General features: G+C 47.4%; 1 protein-coding gene across 7 annotated transcripts in view; it reads right to left on the bottom strand.

Annotated features, from left to right (window-relative positions):
• The window catches only part of NLRC3 (NLR family CARD domain containing 3), a 39,576-nt gene that overhangs the window by 13,758 nt on the left and 6,372 nt on the right, over window positions 1-19,446 (bottom strand). For 4 of the 7 annotated variants that reach the window (XR_009349115.1, XM_059154141.1, XM_059154145.1 and 1 more), the window contains exons 2-9: window positions 9,770-9,860; window positions 9,244-9,394; window positions 8,800-8,977; window positions 6,956-8,705; window positions 5,969-6,055; window positions 3,008-3,091; window positions 1,993-2,076; window positions 461-544 (exon numbers count right to left, since the gene is read on the bottom strand). Coding sequence is in view for 6 of the 7 variants with exons in the window: in XM_059154141.1 (XP_059010124.1) it covers window positions 461-544; window positions 1,993-2,076; window positions 3,008-3,091; window positions 5,969-6,055; window positions 6,956-8,705; window positions 8,800-8,953 (2,243 nt within the window). In the remaining variant the exon portion in view is untranslated. Of the gene's footprint in view, window positions 1-460; window positions 545-1,992; window positions 2,077-3,007; window positions 3,092-5,968; window positions 6,056-6,955; window positions 8,706-8,799; window positions 8,978-9,243; window positions 9,395-9,769; window positions 9,861-12,011; window positions 12,220-19,446 lie in introns of all 7 variants that reach the window. The other 3 variants (XM_059154142.1, XM_059154143.1, XM_059154144.1) reach the window with 3 other exon arrangements.

Below are 19,446 nucleotides of genomic sequence, written 5' to 3'. Positions count from 1 at the left end.
CTACCCCAGCTACTAAACAAATTTAAGGAAAACTGTGCGACAAATGGTGCTGTCCAGTCCTCTCACTTGAGAACAAGTTATCTTGCAAACACACGTATCTTGGGTTGTGTCTGCCTGGCTGGAGGAAAGGGTGAGATTTCTTGGTCTTTGCCATCTGGTTGTTGGATGGCCAATGGTGTGGCTGTGGTCTAGTTGAATATTCAGATAACTAAGCTGTTTCGTTTTTTACTGCGTGTGTGGAGAGGATTCTTTGCATTGGCAGAAGGCTTTATCTTTAATTATTTTCCAACACCTGTTCTGTGGAAAAACAGTGGACATCAAGATTTCCAGGGACCATCCAGATGGGTCAGAAAGCCTCAGGCCATCTCCCCAGTCATCCTTGCTTGCAGAAACAGAGAGGCCCTTGGAGGAGGAGAGGAGAGAAGAAGGAGGCCCTGTCCTGGTCAGCACGTCCACTTACTGCAGCACAGAGAGGGTCCGGTTGGCGGCCAAGGCCTCAGCCACGGACCTGGCTCCGTTATCCCTGATGGCATTGCTCTGGAGGCTGTGGAAGCAAGGGAGAAGTGCGTTAGCAGCGGTGCCGTGAGTGTGTCCAGGGGTGGCCTTAACTTCTCCTGTGGCATTACTGAGGCCCAAGGGATGAGGCGGAAGGACAATGGTGGGGGAGCCACTGAGTGCTCTGTGCCCTTGCTCCCCACCACACAGGATTTGGGAACAGTTGGTTCTTCCCAGTGCTGCTCTGGCCTCAGGATTCCCTCTGGGTCTCTAAGCATTTGTCTGTTGATGGGGAACAAGGTGTCCCTGGCATCTCGGTAACAATAAGTAGGTTATCAGTAGACTTAACTGCCATCCAGGTTTTGACAGGGACGTCGAAGAATTGGAACCCTTACGCACTGCTGGTGGGAATGTAAAATGGGCCAGACCTTGTGGAAAACAGTCTGGCAACTCCTCAAAAGGTCAAACAGGGCTACCATATGACACGGCCAGTTCCACTGGTAGGTGTCTGCCCTAAAGAAATGAGGACAGGTGCTCAAATGTTCGTGCACGACTGTGCGGTAGCATTATTCACATGAGCCAAAGGATGGAAACAGCCCACGTGTCCATCAGCTGATGAATGGATGAACTGTGGTCTGTCTATACAGTCCACACAGTGGAATTCCATACCGTGGAATATGACTCAGCTGGAAACAGGAATGAAGCATTGACACCTGCCACTATGTGGATGAGCTTTGAAGATGCTCAGTGACAGAAGCCAGACAAAAGGGTCTTATTGAAGGATTTTATATATGTGAAATCTCCAGGGTAGGTAAACATGGAGACAGAAAGCAGCAGTCCCTGGTGGCTGCCCGGGAGGGGCAAGGCTAGGGGGAGGGAGAGAATGGGACGTGATTGCTGATGGATACAGGGTCTACTTTTAGGGTGATGGAAATATTTGGGAACCCGACAGAGGTGATGAATGAACAACTGTGAATGTGCTAACTGCCAGTGAAATGTATACTTGAAAATGGTGAGTTTCACCCCAATAAAAATAAATGAAAAAAACAAGTGACAATACACATTCATATAAGGACAGATACAACCCCAGGCCCCTAAAAGCACAGGAAGCAAAGGATATTCTGGAAGATGGGCTTTCCAATGTCCTGGAAAACACTTCAGGGGAACATTCTGACACCGTGGCCTTGGGGTATCCCCCTCAATGGAGGACAGGAAGTTTTCCTCATAGATTATCTTGCCTTTCCACTTCCGTACAACCCCACACTGCCTTCTCCATCCCCTGATTAGGCTGTGAACACAAGGACGATGACCAGGGAAGAGCTGAAACCTGAAACTTGAGTGGGATACAAGGTCAGGTGGTGTGGTGCCGGCTTAGACGGGAGCCAGTACAGCATGGCCACCATTTCGAATCATTTCCCACTCCACGCTGGCACCTGGGAGAGGGTTTTCTGGGTCCTCCCATCGGTTGGATTGGGACCGGGGGCAGACAGCACATACCTCAGAAAGGTCAGAGTGCGGTTAATCTTCAGAGCATCTGCCAGAGCCTTGGCCCCTTGAGGTCCAATGGAGTTACTGCGGAGACTGGCGGAGGGAAGAGAGAAAGAACTGGGGTTTGTTTTGTTTTGTTTTTTAATCCAATTCCCAGGGAGGAAAAAAAAAGAACAGAAATTACCTGACCTTTAAATCTGTCCTCCTTGAAAATAATGTATTGGGGTCTAGGATTTCATATTTTGTAGAGACCCTTATTTAGGTGAACAAGTAAGGAATTTCCCAGTATGGCCCCCATGTACGGGGAGAAGAAAGCAGGGTCTAACGGACTGGCCTTGGACCAGCTCTCTGGGGAGAGCAGAGAGGAGAACACCAGCTTCAGGACCGAGATCCCGGGCCTCCCAGGGTTGGTCCCAACCGCTGAGAAGGAGCCAGGACTTCGCTTGCTTAGCTGTCACTTTTTTTTTTTTTTTTTAAAGATTTTATTTTATTTATTTGACAGAGAGAAATCACAAGTAGATGGAGAGGCAGGCAGAGAGAGAGGAGAGAGAGAGGGAAGCAGGCTCCCTGCCGAGCAGAGAGCCCGATGCGGGACTCGATCCCAGGACCCTGAGATCATGACCTGAGCCAAAGGCAGCGGCTTAACCCACTGAACCACCCTAGCGCCCCCCCCCCCTTTTTTTTTTTTTATAATGCAGAAGACAACTGGGGGAAATTTTTATGAAAGCATTATCAAAGGATTCTTTTAAACTGGCAGATCTCCTAATATATTTTAATGTAAAAAAGTCTCTTTCACGAAAAATTTCAAGCATACCAAAGTGAACACAATATGCATATCTTGTCACCTAGATTTAACAAGCTTAATTAACTTTTCTACATTTTCTTAAAATCTTTTTATGAAAAAGTAACAGGTTAAAGATACAACTCCCCACCCAGGGGAGAGCGTGGTCTGGGGGACTCCCTGAGGTGGCTCTCAAGCTGTCTGGGGCCCAATGGTGGAAGGTTGGCCTCGTGTCGTACTTACTCCAGAGAAGTCAGACTTCTGTTGACCAGGAGGGATCTGGCCAGAGCTTTGGCCCCTTTGTTACTGATCTGGTTCTCAGCCAAGCTGGGCAAGGAGAGGGAGAGGAGTGGTTATTGCAGATCTGTGAATCTCCTTGCCTCTTTCTCAGTACCAGGCTTGCGATCCAGACCTCTCGGTTTCACCAGCGTCACGAGGGCCTGGGCACAGGTGGAGATGAGGTGAGGCACGGCATGGAAGTGTCCAGCCCGGGAAAACTTCTGGGCCAGGTAAGGGAGGGTCCGAGTGGGGGGACAGACCCTCACTCAGGCAAAGAGCCTCAGGGCTAAGTTGGGCCGGAATCTGGCACCGCAGCTTCTACACAAACAGTGCGGCAGAGAGCCCGGGCAGTGACAGAAGTCCCCGGCAGAGACCCCGCACAGCGCTGTGCTGCAAGAAACCGAAACAGAAACACAGATGTGTAGCGTTGGCCAATCTCCGTGGTGTAAAATACGCTCACCACGGCCATTTCACACACTCCCAGCTTGCAAAAGTTCCTAAAGCTTTAATAATCTGCTCTTCTGGACCGGTGGCTGAATTTATAGTTCTGGCTTACCACCGGCCCCAGCCCTTTTTCTAATGCAAGAAAGGAAGAGGGTACTTATTACAGAGCTAACTTGAATGTAGAACAACCAATAACCAAAAAACGCTTGTGTCTGCCCTGTAAGGGTGATTTCAGGAAGAAGCTGGTGGACCTCGTGGCTTCATGGACTCAGTTTCAGAAATGGTGGCTGTTGACGTTTTTCATAGTTTCTTGGGCATTTAGAACTGTGGAGCTTCCCCGGGGATGCAGTTAGAATCCCCAGGGCCTTTCAAGCTGTGTTTCAGGGGCCCCTGGTGTTCATCAGAAAAGCCTCAGGAATCCCTGGAGGCTGAGGGGGAACCAAGAACCCCATTGCTTTCAATCCCAGCACCTCCCAGCTCTTACTGGGGTCCTGCCTGATAGATCATTTTTTTTAAGATTTTTTTTTTTTTTTTTTGAGAGAGAGAGAAAGAGAGTACAGAGGGAGAGCAGAGAGCCAGATGCAGGGCTGGATCCCAGGATCCTGAGATCGTGACCTGAGCAGAAGGCAGATACTCAACCGAATAAGCCACCCGGGCACCCCATGATCGACACTTTTAAAAAGGGTTCTTTTGCTTAACCTCAGAAGGCCATTCATCCAGACTGCCGTTTGCATAAACGTCCTTGAGTTCCAGAATGCCTCCGTCCGCCCTCCACCCAGGACTTCTACAACGTTTTATAAGTAATGTTCCATGAGCCCTGTGTGTATTCTGAAGTGGGCCTTGAACATTTCACAGAGGGATGTGGCCCTGAGGACCAGCTACGGGGAGGTGAAGAAGAGCATGTGGCCACAGAGGAAATTTGGGCTTTTGTTCAGAAAATATTCTGAGCGTTCTCCAGATTCCTTTATGCAAAACACTAGAAGTTGACTATTTGGCTAAAGGCTCCCATGAAGGAAAAAATAATGAAAAGTTGTCATTATCATGATTCTTGCAAAGGGACTGCATTTATATCTCTGGCCCAAGACAAAGAGAATCCTGCTGATAATGGCTGGCCCTTGTACGGTGCCTCCCCTGTGACTGGTGTGGCCTTACACTTCCCTTGCATTAACCTGTTGGAGCTGCTCGACAACCCGAAGGGGCAGTTAGTGTGCAGAAAGGCTTAACCTGGCCCCCAGTTCCTGAAAGCTGATCTCTCTTTACCTGAGGGACTCGTCCCCCCACTCTACCCCCTACAGTAACATCTTGAACCCTGGAGGGGCTTCCCTGTGGGCGGTCAGGTGTGTCTCCATGCCCAGCCCCCCATGAAAACTCCATGGACAAGCCTGGGTGAGCCTTGCTGCTGGGAATGCTTGATGTGTGCTGTCACACGTGGTCACCGGGAGAGGGAGACACTGTGCATATGACCGCACCGGGAGGGACAAGCAAAAACTCACCTGGTCTCCCCGGGGCCTCCCCACGCACCTTCCCTCTTTGCAGATTTCCATCTGTATCTTTGTGGTGTGATGAACCACAATGGTGAGTACAATAGCTTTCCAAGTTCTGTGAGTCCTTCAAGTGAATCATGGAGCCTGAGGAGGGTCATGGGGAACCCTGGACTCACAGGTACTGTTGTCATCCCATTTTCACCCTCTTTAGGCAGAGAGGTGACTGTACAGGGCCACACAGAGCCCACCGCTCTCACCGCTGTCCTCGGTTGACTTCTTTTTCTCCTGAATCATCTCACATTTGTTTTTGTTTTCTCAGATAAAGATGATTTCAGAACCCAGAGGGAGGTTTAGTAAGGATGAGGAATTCCTCTCTGGATCCTGTGCCCCAAACTCACCTCCCTAGATCAAGCCACCCCCAGCTCACCCATCATTTCAGATCCAAACCCTGGTGTTACCCCAATTCAGAAATGTTATCACAAGAAGAGGTTTCATAAGAACAGAAATCTCTTTTCCTGACAGTTTAAGACTTTCATCTAATTACAACATTAAAGATGCAATGTTTAAATTGTGTTTTCTGCATTTTAATAGAAGTTTAAATTTAAATTCAGTTTTCAATGAAAAACTTTGAAATTTAATTTAACGATGCAATCGTGTGCCTCTCGTACTATTTTGAGGTCCAACTTTGAGAGCTTAGAGAAGACCCGGCCTGACTCCACATCAGAACGTTAGTGTTCGGAGACATGCTTCCAAGTCCATGAGAGAGCATCTAACCCTCACTATATCCTTCCCTTTTCTCACAGATGAGGCACTTGAGCCTCTGGAACTTTCTGGAATGGGCAGAAATAAGCAGTGTGCATCCTGAGCCACATGCTTCAAAGGCACCTCTCCCTGAAAGCATCCCTGGCCGCTTGAGCAGAGAGGAGGATGGGAAAGGAGCCCCAGTCCCTGTGCAACAGGTGGGCATTCCGGACAGGGGCTTCTGGGTCCACATTACCTGATCTTCTGAATGCGACAGTCCTTCCCACTCAGCACGCTGCCCAGCAGTTCCATCACGGGGTCCTGGAACTGGTTGCTGTCCAGCCTGCGGGAGAAAGAGCCATTGTGAGCAGGACCAGTGCCCGTGGGCAGGTGGAGGCGCCAGAGGCACCCCGGCCGATGTCTCCATCGCAATCCAGCCCCTGGCACGCAGCTCAGGGGTCCATGCTGGTAGACCCACCACGCTCTCTGTTTTACTGAGACATCTCTCCAGTCATCCTTCCTCACACCCTGTGAGCCTGCGGGTCACAGGTGCAAGCTGTCCTCCTCCTGAGGACGTGGCACCTGCTCGCAAGTCCGGAATGGCCCTGGCCTTGCAAGGTGCAGCCTTCCGAAGGTGCAGAGTGCTGGGTGGGCCCTGGGCTGGGAGTGGGGTGAGTGGGTGTGGCCTCCGTCAGCACGGGGATGGTTTGGAGGGTGCTGGAGGTTGATTTGTGTTCCCCCAAAAGACAGGTAGGTGTTCTGACTCCCAGTGCCTCAAGAAAATGACCTTGTTTGGAAACCGAGTCACTGCAGATGTAATTAGTTAAGATGAGGTCATTCTGAGCAGGCTGGGCCTGTCATCCTGCATGACTGGTGTGCTCACCCGAGGGGGCAGTACACGAAGACAGAGACATGGAAGAGGAGTCCGTGAGACCGCACAGATGGGAGCGATGTGTGGACAAGCTGGGGAAGCCAGCAAACAGCACCCGCTAGAGAGGCAGGAAGGCTGTTTCCCTGTGGCTCTCAGAGGGAGCTTGGCCCTGCTAATTCCTCGATTTGGGACCCTGGCCTCCTGAGCTGCAAGAGAATAAGTTTCTGAGGCCTTAACCCATGCACGTCGTGGTCCACCATGGTTACAGCCGCCCCCGCATGCTGAGCCAGGGCGTGTGGTGGAGGGGAGGAAGCTTCCAGGACCCCCCACCCTCCGCCTGCTTGCCTGGCGCAGCCCGACCCCAGCACCCACCTCAGGCTCCGGCAGTAAAGCAGCTGGGGCAGCAGGCTCTGGAGGACACCCTTGCTGAGGCACAGCGACAGGTTGGCCTCCTGGGCGCAGGCGTCCGACACCTGCAGGAGATAGGCCAGGGCGGCTTGGTGCTGGGGGCTGCTGAGCCCCGCCAGGGCCCCGCTCTCCAGGGCCTCCTCCACGCTGCGGGCCGGCTCCGGGTGCTGCAGCTCGCGCAGGCAGTGCAGGACGTTCACCGCCCGGGCGCTCACGGCCTCGTTGGGGCGGAGGCAGCCCTGCAGGAGCTCAGCCACCTGGGCCCTGTAGGCCTGGTGCTCGCCCTGGGCCAGCAGGGAGCCCGCCAGCAGCGCGTTGACTCTCGGAGACAGGAGCCCCGAGAGGAAGCGCAGGAACACGTCCAGCCGCCCGTCCTCTGCCTGCATGGCCCGCTGGGCCGCGCCTCGGAAATGCGTGAGGAAGCCCAGGCGGGGCCAGGACACGCCCCCCTCGGTGAAGAGGTCGAAGATGGCCCGCCTGGAGGCGCTGTAGTAGTAGGCGGCCGCCACAAACTCCTGCAGGGACAGGTGGGCAAAGCAGTAGGCCGTGGCGGAGGCCAGGGTCTCTTCGCGCCGCAGGAAGCAGCCGCACAGGGCGCTCTGCAGCAGAGCAAGATCCACGCCAAATGTCTTCAGGTCCTGCTCGTAGAACACGTACTTCCTCCTGACCAGCCCGTGGAAGGCCAGGCGGCCCAGCGTGCCTACCATCTTGCGGCTGCCGTGGGCCACCTGCTCGATGCGAGGGCTCGCCTTGCCCTTCTCCTGCCCGTCCCCACCGAGGGCCATCCGGAAGTACCAAGAGTAGAGCTCGCACAGCGTCCTGGGGGTCCACGGCTCCGCGTCCTGGGGCCCCAGCCTGCTGCGGCTCAAGTGACCCAGTGCCAGCCCTGCGAGGCGGCAGAAGGCCGGCACCGTGCACATCAGGTACAGGGCCCTGTCTGCCTGCACCTGCCTCAGGACCCAGTCTGAGAGGGTGTGGTCCTCCGGGAACAGCTCCTCCAGACACGCCTTGATCTCCTCCTCCGTAAAGCCCCGGATCTCTGTCATCCGGTCCACCAGGCCCCCCGGGATCTGGCCAGCCATGCCGGGGCGGGAAGTGACCCAGACAGAAACTTCTGGGAAGAGGTTCCCTCGGATGATGTTGGTGATCAGATGGTCCACCTGGATCTCCTTCTTGGGGTCTGTGCAGGCCACGGTGTTGGAGAAGTCTAGGGGGGTCTTGCATTCATCCAGGCCATCGAGGATCAGGAGGATTTGGGGTAGGGCTGCTGCCACCGGGCCAGACTCGCCAGCGTGCGGGAAGACGGAGCGGAGAAGTCTGTCGGCAGACAGCTTCTCGTGGGTGTTGAGATCTCGGAAGGTCAAGGGTAGCACCAGGGAGAATTCCTTGCCAACCTGTCCCTGGGCCCAGAGGTGGACAAAGTTCCTCACCAGGGTGGTCTTGCCCACGCCAGCTACCCCGATGGTGATGGAGATTCGGGGTGGAATAGACACTCGAGACAGAGGCAGGAAGAGTCTGTCCAGGGCGATGGTCCTAGCCGGGTGCCAGTCCCCACGTGTGGTCTCCACCTGCGTGAAGTCGTGTTCCTTCAGCTGCAGGTCCGTGAGACCCTCCACCAGGAGGAGGCTGGTCAGCCTGGGCGAGGGGCCACCCAGCTCCGGGCTTCCCTTTGCCCTATTCAGCAGAGTCTCCTGGCACTTCTGTATCCTGGAGTCTGTGGGACAGAGGCCAAAGGGGAGGGCTGGGGAGGATCGAGGAGGGGTGAAGGGTGGAGGGGGATGGCCCGGGGAGACCCTCCATCTGCCTACCATATGGTGTCTTGTCTGGGGTCTGTGGGGCCTGGGAGCCCTGACTGCTCTTTCCGGCCAGCAGGTCCACGAGGGCTTTCACCTGCCCCGCCGGGGGGCCGGGGCCTCGGCCCTGGCCTGCCTCCCCACCGGTCCGCACCTCCTGTTTCCTCATGGAGTCTGGGATTGCCGCCGGGAGCTGTGAAGAGAGGGCCAGGCTTGCTGTCTGCCGTGTTGCCACCCTGGCCGCGGACAGGTGAGTGAGCCTCCGGGGACGGGGAGGTACCCACTCTCTGTCCTTCCCCAGACTGCTGGTGGCCCTTGGCCTGGCCTCCAGGAAGGGCTCGGAAGGGCTGTTTGTTCCCAGAGACTGAGAGAAGCCCTTAATGCCAGAAGCGTGGCTTAGATGTGGGGGGCCAGTGGATCCGAACCGGGCCCGGCTGCGGCCTGAGCTCGCCCACTTACTGGCTGTGTGACTCTGGGCAGGCCGCCTGAGCTGCTTGTGCGCTGGTGTCCTCATTTGTGACCTGGATATAGAGAGGGGGCGAAAGGCAGGTCCACTCACACGAAGGGGCGAATGAAGGAAGCCAGTCTGGGAAGGCAATTCGGCGATCTTCTGGAAAAGGCAAAACTATAAAGATGGCTGGTGGTTGCCGGGGGTGGAGGGGTTGATTGGAGCCCAGGGGGCTCTTAGGGCAGTGAAGCCACGTGCACAGGCGTACAGTGGTGGGTTCGTGTCTTGGGGTGCTTGTCCAGACTCCTCCAGTGGACAACGCTAGGAGTGTTGCCATTTTCTCAGTGTTTCCCTGGGGCTCCTGACCCGCAGCACCATGGTTTCCTGCAGTCACAAAGAGGCAGAGCCGTGCCCCAGCACCCCCTGCTCTCATTCCTTATCCTATCGCCAAGGTTGGCTACCCCCATGTGTCCCTCCCATAGCTAAGGTGGACACTGGAGGACCCCAAGTCCACTGCCAGCCCCTCCTCTGCCTCACCTGCAGCAGGCAGGATGTCCAGCCCACAGCAGCCCCTCTGCCGGGCCCCACGACTCAGGGGTTGGGGGTCGGCCATCCCTTGTCCACAGGTCTAGGAGAGAAAAGAGGACACAGCACCAAGCAGAGGTCCCAGCTACCGCTCCAGGTGGCAAGAGCTCACCGAGATGGGTCTGACACATGTGTCCCAGCCATGGGGTTCTCTGGGTCTCAGGGACAGTCACTTACGAGGGGTCGACTGGCTCCGGTCCCCAGGGTGCCACAGACTCCCTGACCTTGTAGGTGCATGGGGCCTTCCTGGCATTCTAACTCAGGAGGAACTTTTTACCTGGAAAATGCTGAAAGAAGCTTAGCAACAAGTAAAATAGCATTTTCCAGCCATTCTGTTCATCATACTGTTGATTGCTAACTTGTGCAATGAATTCAGGATGGGTGGTGTCTAGGTCAGCCAGGGGAATCTGGGTGCTTGCATAGAAGGCCAGGGCGAGGCCATGCTCCTTATACTTCCTCGGATCCTCTCGCTGTTCTCCGCTTTTGTTCGCCTAAGTGTCAAAACCCAGGGGAGAAGAAACCAGATGGGATCGGAACCGAAATCACTTTCATGTGTATAGGCTGGTGTGGGTGTCATTAGACTTCCTTTAGATCCTCCAGTGAAAGTGTTTTCCCTCGTGTGGCTCTTATCAATCCTATTTGTATCTAGATTTTTTTTTAAAGATTTTATTTATTTATTTGACAGAGAGAGAGCACAAGTAGGCAGAGAGGCAGGCAGAGAGAGAGAGAGAGAGGAAAGCAGGCTCTCCGCTCAGCAGAGGGCCCGATGCGGGACTCGATCCCAGGACCCTGAGATCATGACCTGAGCCGAAGGCAGTGGCTTAACCCACTGAGCCACCCAGGCGCCCCTGTATCTAGATATTTTTAAAGATTTTTAAATTTTTACTTATTTCTTTGAGAGAGTGAGAGCAAGCACAGGCAGGGGAGGGGCAGAAGGAGAGGGAGAAGCGGACTCCCCACTGAGCAGGGAACAAGACATAGGCTTCAGTCCCAGTGCCCCATGATCATGACCTGAACTGAAGGCAGATGCTTAACCCACTGAGCCACCCAGGCACTCCTAGATATTTTTAAATAGTTTTTATCGTTCTTGTGAATTCTGTTGGTATAAAGAAGATAATTTTTGTGTCTGTTGGTATAAAGAAGATAATTTTTGTGAAGATAATTTTATCTCCTATCCAATCAATGTATTAAATATTCACATTAGTTCCCATCATTTCATGGTTAATTTTTTTAAGATTTTATGTATTTATTCATGAAAGACAGAGAGAGGCAGAAGTAGAAGCAGGATACCCACTGAGCAAGGAGCCTGATGTGGGACTCAATCCCTGGACCCTGGGATCATGACCTGAGCCGAAGGCAGACACCCAACCAACTGAACCACCCAGGTGCCTTTGATGGTTAATTCTTACTATTCTATTCTATTATACTACATATATATATAGTATACTATATATATAATATATTATATATTATACATATATACATATTATATAATATATTATATTATAGATATAACATATATGGGTATAATATATATTATGTATTAATATATTATGCATATTATATAATATATAATATATATTAAATGATTATCTATATAATATAATATATAATATTATATATTAATTACATTAATATATCATTTAATATTATATATAATATAATATTATATAATATGCATAATATAGTATATATTAAATGATATATTAATGTAATTAATTAGTTATATAATTAATATTAATATAATGTATTATATATTATATAACATATAATATACATAATATACTATATATACTGTTATTGTGTAATTATATGTTATTATATATTATGTAATATATATATTATACTATATATAATATTATTATGTAATTATATAATTATAATTTTATATGTAATATTATTTTAATATAACATATATATAATATAGTATATGCTATACTACTCTATTAAAATTCTAGTTTTCTCAAATGGCAACCCTTATCTCAAACAGTTTTCCCACAGCAGTCAGACGCACTGCTTCCTGCCCGCGATGGTGAAGGACAGCAGCCGTACGAGGCATCCTCGCCTTACTCCCAGCCCAAGCCGGCAGGCCTGACGTTTGTGACGATGTCTGATGAGTTCTCTCCTCTTGAAAAAGACTCCTGCAGTTCCTTGCGTCCCACCACCACTTGAACAACACTACGTGCCAACTCACTGTGGGCTCCCTGTGGTCCAGACAGGCTGTTAAGCACTTCCTTCGTTTCATCTCTCACCACGACTCTCCATTGCATTGTGTCTCCCATTTCATGGATCAAGGCTCAGGGAGGTTAAGTGATTTGCCCAAGGATGCATAACTGGGGAGCAGCTGAGTTTTGAGAGAAACCAAGGCTTCACGGACACCAGCCTTTGTGCGGGATAATTGACTGTGTTCCCACATTAAAAAAAAAAAAAAAAACAAGGGACATGTCTGTTAAATGGGCTCATACCTTTTTCGCGGTATTGATCTAGCCCCGTGATTGATTTCCACTCACTCATCCCATCAGCGGGTATTGACTGAGGGCCTGGGTTGTGTCCCAGGCACTGGGGGATGTGAAGGGGAACAAGTTAGACAGAGTCCGACCCTGTGAGTGTGGCTGGGGTGGGGGCATAGTGACAGCAAGGGCGACCACAAGGGAAGGAGGGAGGGCCCTCTGCTGGTGATGAAGTGCCGTGAATGAGACACAGTGCACGAGGCAGAGCAGGTGGCGGTCATGGTGGCCAGAGAAGGCCTCTGAGAGAAGACTGCTCGGGAACAGTGACTGAAGGGTGAGAAACAGTTCATCATGCAGGGAGCTAGGGGATAGCAAGTGCAAATGCCCTTCGTGATCTGGCAACGCAGAGTTGCTGGAGCGTGGTGAACGGGCAAGGGCGCTCACGGATGGAAGGGTTAGGAGACAAGGTTAGCGGGCAGTTGAGACCTGCTCACGGTCTTAAGGACTTTGGCTTTGTTCTAAGTGTGGTAGGAAGCCACTGGAGGGAGTGACTTGATTGATTCATATTCGATCTCTCCTGCCGTCTGTGAGCTGCATGGACAGATTTTCTAGTACTGAGTCATCCTTGGAGTCTTGAATACCCTCCTCCATTTATATCAGGCCATGTGAAACAGGCCGCCTAGCACTAGAGTAGATACGGAAGACATTAGAACATGGTATAGAGCCCAGGAACAAATACATATTTACATGACGTACATAGGAAGGCGTTTGGTAATGTGGAGAAAAAAATAACATTTTAAATCAGTGGAAATGGTGTTTGGGGCAAACTGGTCAGTCTATGAAAAATATACTTGGAGCTCTAATTCATAGTGAGTGTAAAATTTTATTTCACTTTCGATTAAAGAATTAAAATTAAAAACATGAAATCATGAAAACGGAATAAGAAAATATGGGAGAATATTTTAAAATATTCTTTGGGTGAGGAAGGCTTTTTTTTTGAAGCAACATGTAAAATCTTGAAGTCACAAAGGGAAGACTAACAGACTTGCCTTAATTTCAAATTTCCAAATAACAGTAAAAGCCATCAATATAATTGGGAAAAAAAAAAAGTTGGTGCGCCCGGGTGGCTCAGTGGGTTAAGCCTCTGCCTTCCACTCAGGTCATGGTCTCAGGGTCCTGGGATCAAGCCCCGCATCCGGCTTCCTGCTCAGTGGGTTGTCTGCTTCTTCCTCCCCCCTCTGCCTCTCTGCCTACTTGTGATCTCTGTCTCTCTGTCATATAAATAAATAAAATCTTTGAAAAAATAAAATAAAATTGAAAAAAACCTCAAGCCAGGAGTCACCCTTTGCAATATACATGAAAGAGCACTAATGTCCTGAACATATGGAGAGCTCCTGTAAATCGCTAAGAAATTAATAAGTAACTAAATAGAATTATGGACACAGATAGATACTTATGGACACAGAAATAGAAAAAAGGATACAGATAATTCAGAGAAGTATAAATGCCCAGGGCATTGAAAAGATGCTCATTCTCACTAATGATCAAGAAAAAAATCAAAACTAGGAACTACTATTTTTCGCCTGACAAAAATTTTAATGACCTAACAGGCTGCATTGGTGAAAATGTGGGAGTGGTAGGAATCTTAACAGAGTTGGTGAGAAGGTAAATTAGTATGATTCGGGATTATATTTTGGCATTATCTATTGCTATTAAATATCTTCTGACTGAGAAGTTCCACTTCTGGGAGTTTATCCCAAGCAATTAAGTGGATACGTGTACAACGATGTGACCACAAGGATGATTCCGAAGCATTCTTTGTAATAAGAAGATGAATGGGAAATAATCTAAATTTTTGTTCAAAGAGGTTTGGTAAAATACAATGGAAAACTCTCTGGCCATAAAAAATAAGGTCAAACTGGAGAAGCATTCACAGTGTATTTTTTTTAGCTGTGTCATAAAGGTTTTAATTACCTTTTTGAGGTATAATTTATATTTAAAAATGCACCCATTTCAAGCATAGAGCTAGATGAGTTCTGACAAAGGTTTACACCCCTGCAGCAACTACCACACTCAAGACCTTGAACATTTCTTCCTCCCAAAAAATCCCCTCGTGAACCTTTGCAGTCTGTTTCAACCACACCCCTCTGGCCCTGAGTCGCAGATCTGCTCTTTTTCTCTAAGATTAGTTTTGTCTTTTCTAGGATTTCATATAAGTAGAATCATGTGGATCTATTTTTTTTTTTCATTTAAAAATTGTGGTTAAATAGGGGCACCTGCATGGCTCAGTCATTTAAGCGTCCAACTCTTGATTTTGGCTCAGGTCATGATCTCAGGATTGTGAATTAGCTCCAACTCTTTAAAAAATAAAGATTTATTTATTTGAGAGCGAGAGTACGTGTATGAGTGTGAGGGGGGAAGGGCATCGGGAGAGACTCCTCAAGAGGACTCCCCACTGAGCACAGAGCCCCATGCAGGTCTCGATCTCATGACCCTGAAATCATGACCTTAGCTGAAACCAAAAATCCAACAGTCAGTTGGCTGGGCCACTGAGGCACCCTCTTGCTTTCAGTTCTTGAGCGTATACCCACAAGTGGAATTTCTGGGTCATTTGGTAGTTTTTTTTTTTTAATTTTTGAGGACCTGCCAAACTCTTTTCACTGTAGCTTTTCCATTTTACAGTCCCACCAAAAGTGCATAAGGGTCCCAGTTTTTCCGCTTTCTCACCAAGGCTTGTTGTTCCTTGTGTTTTTGAGAGTCGCCGTCCTAATGCATGCGAGGTGGTATCTCATTATCGTCTTGGATTTGTTTCACTAGTGATGAGTGATGTTGAGCATCCTTTCATGTGCTTAGTGCCTAGTTGCATATCTTCTTTGGGGAAATATTCTATTGAAATCCTTTGCCCATTTTTACGTCCGGTTTTTGTTGTTGCTGTTGAGTTGTAAGAGATCTCTGTATATTCTGGATATTAATCTCTTATTAGATATATGATTTGTAAATATTTTCTCCCATCCTGTAGGTTCCCTTTTATTCTGTGGGTAGTATCTTTTGATGCACCAAAGTGTCCAATTCTCATGAAGCTCAATTTGTCTATTTTCTCTTTTGTTACCTATATATAGCTGTAACTTCAGTGTCACATCTAAGAAATCATCACCAGATCCCATGTCATGAAGCTTTGTGTTTTCTTCTAAAAATTTTATTACTTAGGTCTTACATTTAGGTCCTTGATCCTTTTGGAGCTTATTTTTGTATATGATATTAGGTAAGATAGGTAAGGGTCCAACTTCATGCTTTTGCATGTGGCTGTCCAATTTTCACAGTACGATCTGTGGAAAAGACTGTCCTTTCCTCATTGTCAGAAATCTTTTTACCATATAAGTGAGGATGTCTTTCTGGGCTCTCTATTCAGTTCTGTTCATTTGTATGTCTGTCGCTATGCCAATACCATAATGTCTTGATTATTGTAGCTTTGTACTGATTTTGAAATTAAGAAGTATATGTCTTCTAGTTTTGTTCTTCTTCAAGACTTTTTTTTTTTTGGCTATTTGGCATCCCTTAAGATTCCATATGAATTTTAGGATGAGTTTTTCTATTTCTGTAGAAAATTTTAAGATTTTAATATAATTGCATTGGATCTGTAGACAGCTTTGGGTAGTATGGATATTTCAATAATAGTAAGTCTTCCAATCCATGAACATGGGATGTGTTTCCATTTATTTTCTTCTTTAATTTCTTTCAGCAGCAGTTTGTCACTTTCATTGTGCAAATCATTTACCTCCTTGATTAAGTTAATTCCTAAGCATTTTATTATTTTTGATGCTATTTTGAATGGAGTTGTTTTGTAATTTCCTTTTCAGATTGTTCATTGTTTACATATGAAAATACAATTTATATTTGTGTGTTGACTTGTACTCTGCTACTTTTCTGAAACTTCTTAAAGTTTATTTATTTAAGTAATCTCTACACCCAATGTGAGGCTCAAACTCATGACCCTGAGATCAAGTCACATGCTCTTCTGACTGAATCAGCCAGGTACCCCCTGTTGAGTGTTTTTATTATAAAATAATATTTAGGGGCACCCAAGTGGCTGTGTTGGTTGAATGTCTGCTTTTGGCTCAGGTCATGATCCTGGGGTCCTGGGATAGAGCCCTGCATTGGATTTGTTGCTCAGCAGGGAGTCTGCTTCTCCCTCTACCTGGCCTGTGCTCTCTCTTTCTCACTCTCAAATAAATAAATAATTTTTTTTTAAAGATTTTATTTATTTATTTGACAGAGAGAAATCACAAGTAGTCGGAGAGGCAGGCAGAGAGAGAGAGAGGGAAGCAGGCTCCCTGCTGAGCAGAGAGCCCGATGCGGGACTCGATCCCAGGACCCTGAGATCATGACCTGAGCTGAAGGCAGCGGCTCAACCCACTGAGCCACCCAGGCGCCCCTAAATAAATAAAATCTTTAAGGACAAAAAAAGAAAGGATATTCAATTTTGTCAAATGCTTTTTCTGCATCAGTTGAGATGATCATGTGGTTTTTTCTTCATTCTGTTGATGTACATTACATTGATCAATTTTCCTATGTTAAATCATCATTGCATTCTGGGAATACATTCCTGACTTTTTTTTTTTTTTTAAAGATTTTATTTATTTGACAGAGATCACAAGTAGGTATAGAGGCAGGTAGAGAGAGAGGAAGGGAAGCAGGCTCCCTGCTGAGCAGAGAGCCCGATGTGGGGCTCGATCCCAGGACCCTGAGATCACGACCTGAGCAGAAGGCCGAGGCTTTAACCCACTGAGCCATGCAGGTGCCCCATTCCTGACTTTACTAAATGATTAAATTGATTAAGTTCCTGAAATTTATTTTTGTTGAGGATTTTTGCATTTGTGTTCTTAAGGAATATTTGTCCATAGTTTTCTTTTCTTGTAATGTCTTTGGCTTTGGTAGACTGGACCTCATAGAATGAGTTAGGAAGGGGGTGCCTACATGGCTCAGCTGGTTAAGCCTTTGATTCAGGTCATGATCCTGGGTCCCACATCGGGCTCCCTGCTCCGTGGGGAGCATGCTTCTTCTTATCTCTCTGCCTGCCGCTCCCCCTGCTTGTGCTCTCTTTCTCTCTGTCAAATAAATAAATAAAACCTTTAAAAAGAAACACGGGGTGCCTGGGTGGCTCGGTGGGTTGAGCCTCTGCCTTCGGCCTGGGCAAGGAGCCTTGCCTGTGGTGATTGTCTAGTAAGAAGTTGCTACGACTGAGGTTAAAGAGGTTTCTGCCTGTGTTTTCCCCTAGGATTTTGATGGTTTCCTGTCTCATATTTAGGTCTTTCATCCATTTTGAGTTTCTGTTTGTGTATGGTGCATGTAAGTGGTCCGGTTTCATTCTTCTGCGTGTGGCTGTCCAGTTTCCCAACATTATTTGTAGGAGAGACTGTTTTCCATTGAATATTCCTTCTTGCTTTATTGAAGAGTTCCTTACCATATAGTTTTGGGTCCTGTTGATTTTTTGTAGTGAGATGTTTAAATTTCTATCCTATTTTCTTTTGTATCTATATTATAGCTATTTTCTTTGTGGTTACCATGGGATTGTATTTAACATCCTGAAATTACAACTAATTTGAATTTGTACCAGCCTGACTTCGCAGTATATAAAAACCCCGCTCCTCTGTCATTCCATCTGACCTTTCTGGTTGTCAACGTCACAGTGTTGCATCATTATACAGTGTGCCCTCCAAACGTAAATTAATGATTTTTAAAAATTCTCTAGTCTCTTTTCTTTAATTTTAAAACATTTCTAAGTAATCTGTACACCCAGTGTGGGGCTTGAACTCACAAGTGTGAGATCAAGAGTCACTTGTTCTACCAACTGAGTCAGCCACGCGCCCCTTCTTTAGTTTCTTAAATTATGCAGAAACAGAATTTGGAGTTATAAACCAAAGTTGCGGTAATACTGGCTTGTGCACCAATTTTTTTTTTCCTGTAAAGTCTGCTAATAATCTTACTGAGGTTCTTTTATGTGAGAGTTTCCTCCGTCTTGCTTGTTTCAATGTTTTCTTTTTGTCTTTGTCTTTTGAAAGTTTGGTTATAATGTGTCTTAGTTTGGGCCTCTTTGAGTTCATCATACCTGGAATTTATTGAGCTTCCTGGATATTTGATAATGTATTTTTATATGGAAAAAAATTAAGATGTGGAGAATTATGATAGAATACCGTTTGGGGGGAGGTTGTGGTAATCAGATACCATTTTTGTCTGGCCATATATATAGAAAAGCTGGAACTATAGGACAGTGTGATTAAGAAATTGTTTTTTATTTTTTGAATTTTTTTCTTTTCTTTTCTTCTCTTTTTTCTTCTTTTCTTTTTTTCATTTCTCTTTTCTTCCCTTCCCTTCTCTTCTCTTCTTTTCTTTTTTCAAGTAGGCTCTGCACCCAGTGTGAGCCTTGAACTCATGGTCCTGTGATCAAGAGTTGCATGCAGTGGTGCTTGGGTGGCTCAGTGGGTTAAAGCCTCTGCCTTCAGCTCAGGTCACGATCCTGGGATCAAGCCCCACATCAGGCTCTCTGCTTAGCAGGAGCCTGCTTCCCTTCCTCTCTCTCTGCCTACCTGTCTGCCTACTTGTGATCTCTGTCTGTCAAATAAATAAAATCTTAAAAAAAAAAAAAAAAAAAAGAATTGCATGCACTACCAACTGAGCCAGCCAGGTGCCCCTGTTTTGTAAATTTCAACTGCTTAGATTTTGGTAACATTTGGGGCACCTGGGTGGCTCAGTGGGTTAGGCCGCTGCCTTCGGCTCGGGTCATGATCTCAGAGTCCTGGGATCGAGTCCCGCATCGGGCTCTCTGCTCAGCGGGGAGCCTGCTTCCCTCTCTCTCTCTCTCTGCCTGCCTCTCCGTCTACTTGTGATCTCTCTCGGTCAAGTGAATAAATAAAATCTTTAAAAAAAAAAAAAAAAGATTTTGGTAACATTTATTGCTTCCCCACCTCATTTAAATAGATTGCTTACAGAATTATGAAAGTAATACATGCTCATTAAAAACATTTAAATAATATAAAAGCAAGTTAAGTATATGCCTCACATTTATTCCCTAGGAGGAACCTTTTCTGGTTGATGTTTTGTTTTGTTTTCATTTTTTAATTAGATGTTAGTGCATTAGGGAAAATGAGACTATGAAAGGTATCGGGATAGGACAAGGAAAAA

The sequence above is a fragment of the Mustela lutreola genome, chromosome 17 (genome assembly GCF_030435805.1).
Source record: "Mustela lutreola isolate mMusLut2 chromosome 17, mMusLut2.pri, whole genome shotgun sequence".
NCBI lineage: Eukaryota > Metazoa > Chordata > Mammalia > Carnivora > Mustelidae > Mustela > Mustela lutreola.
This window is presented reverse-complemented; position numbering and strand designations above follow the sequence as displayed.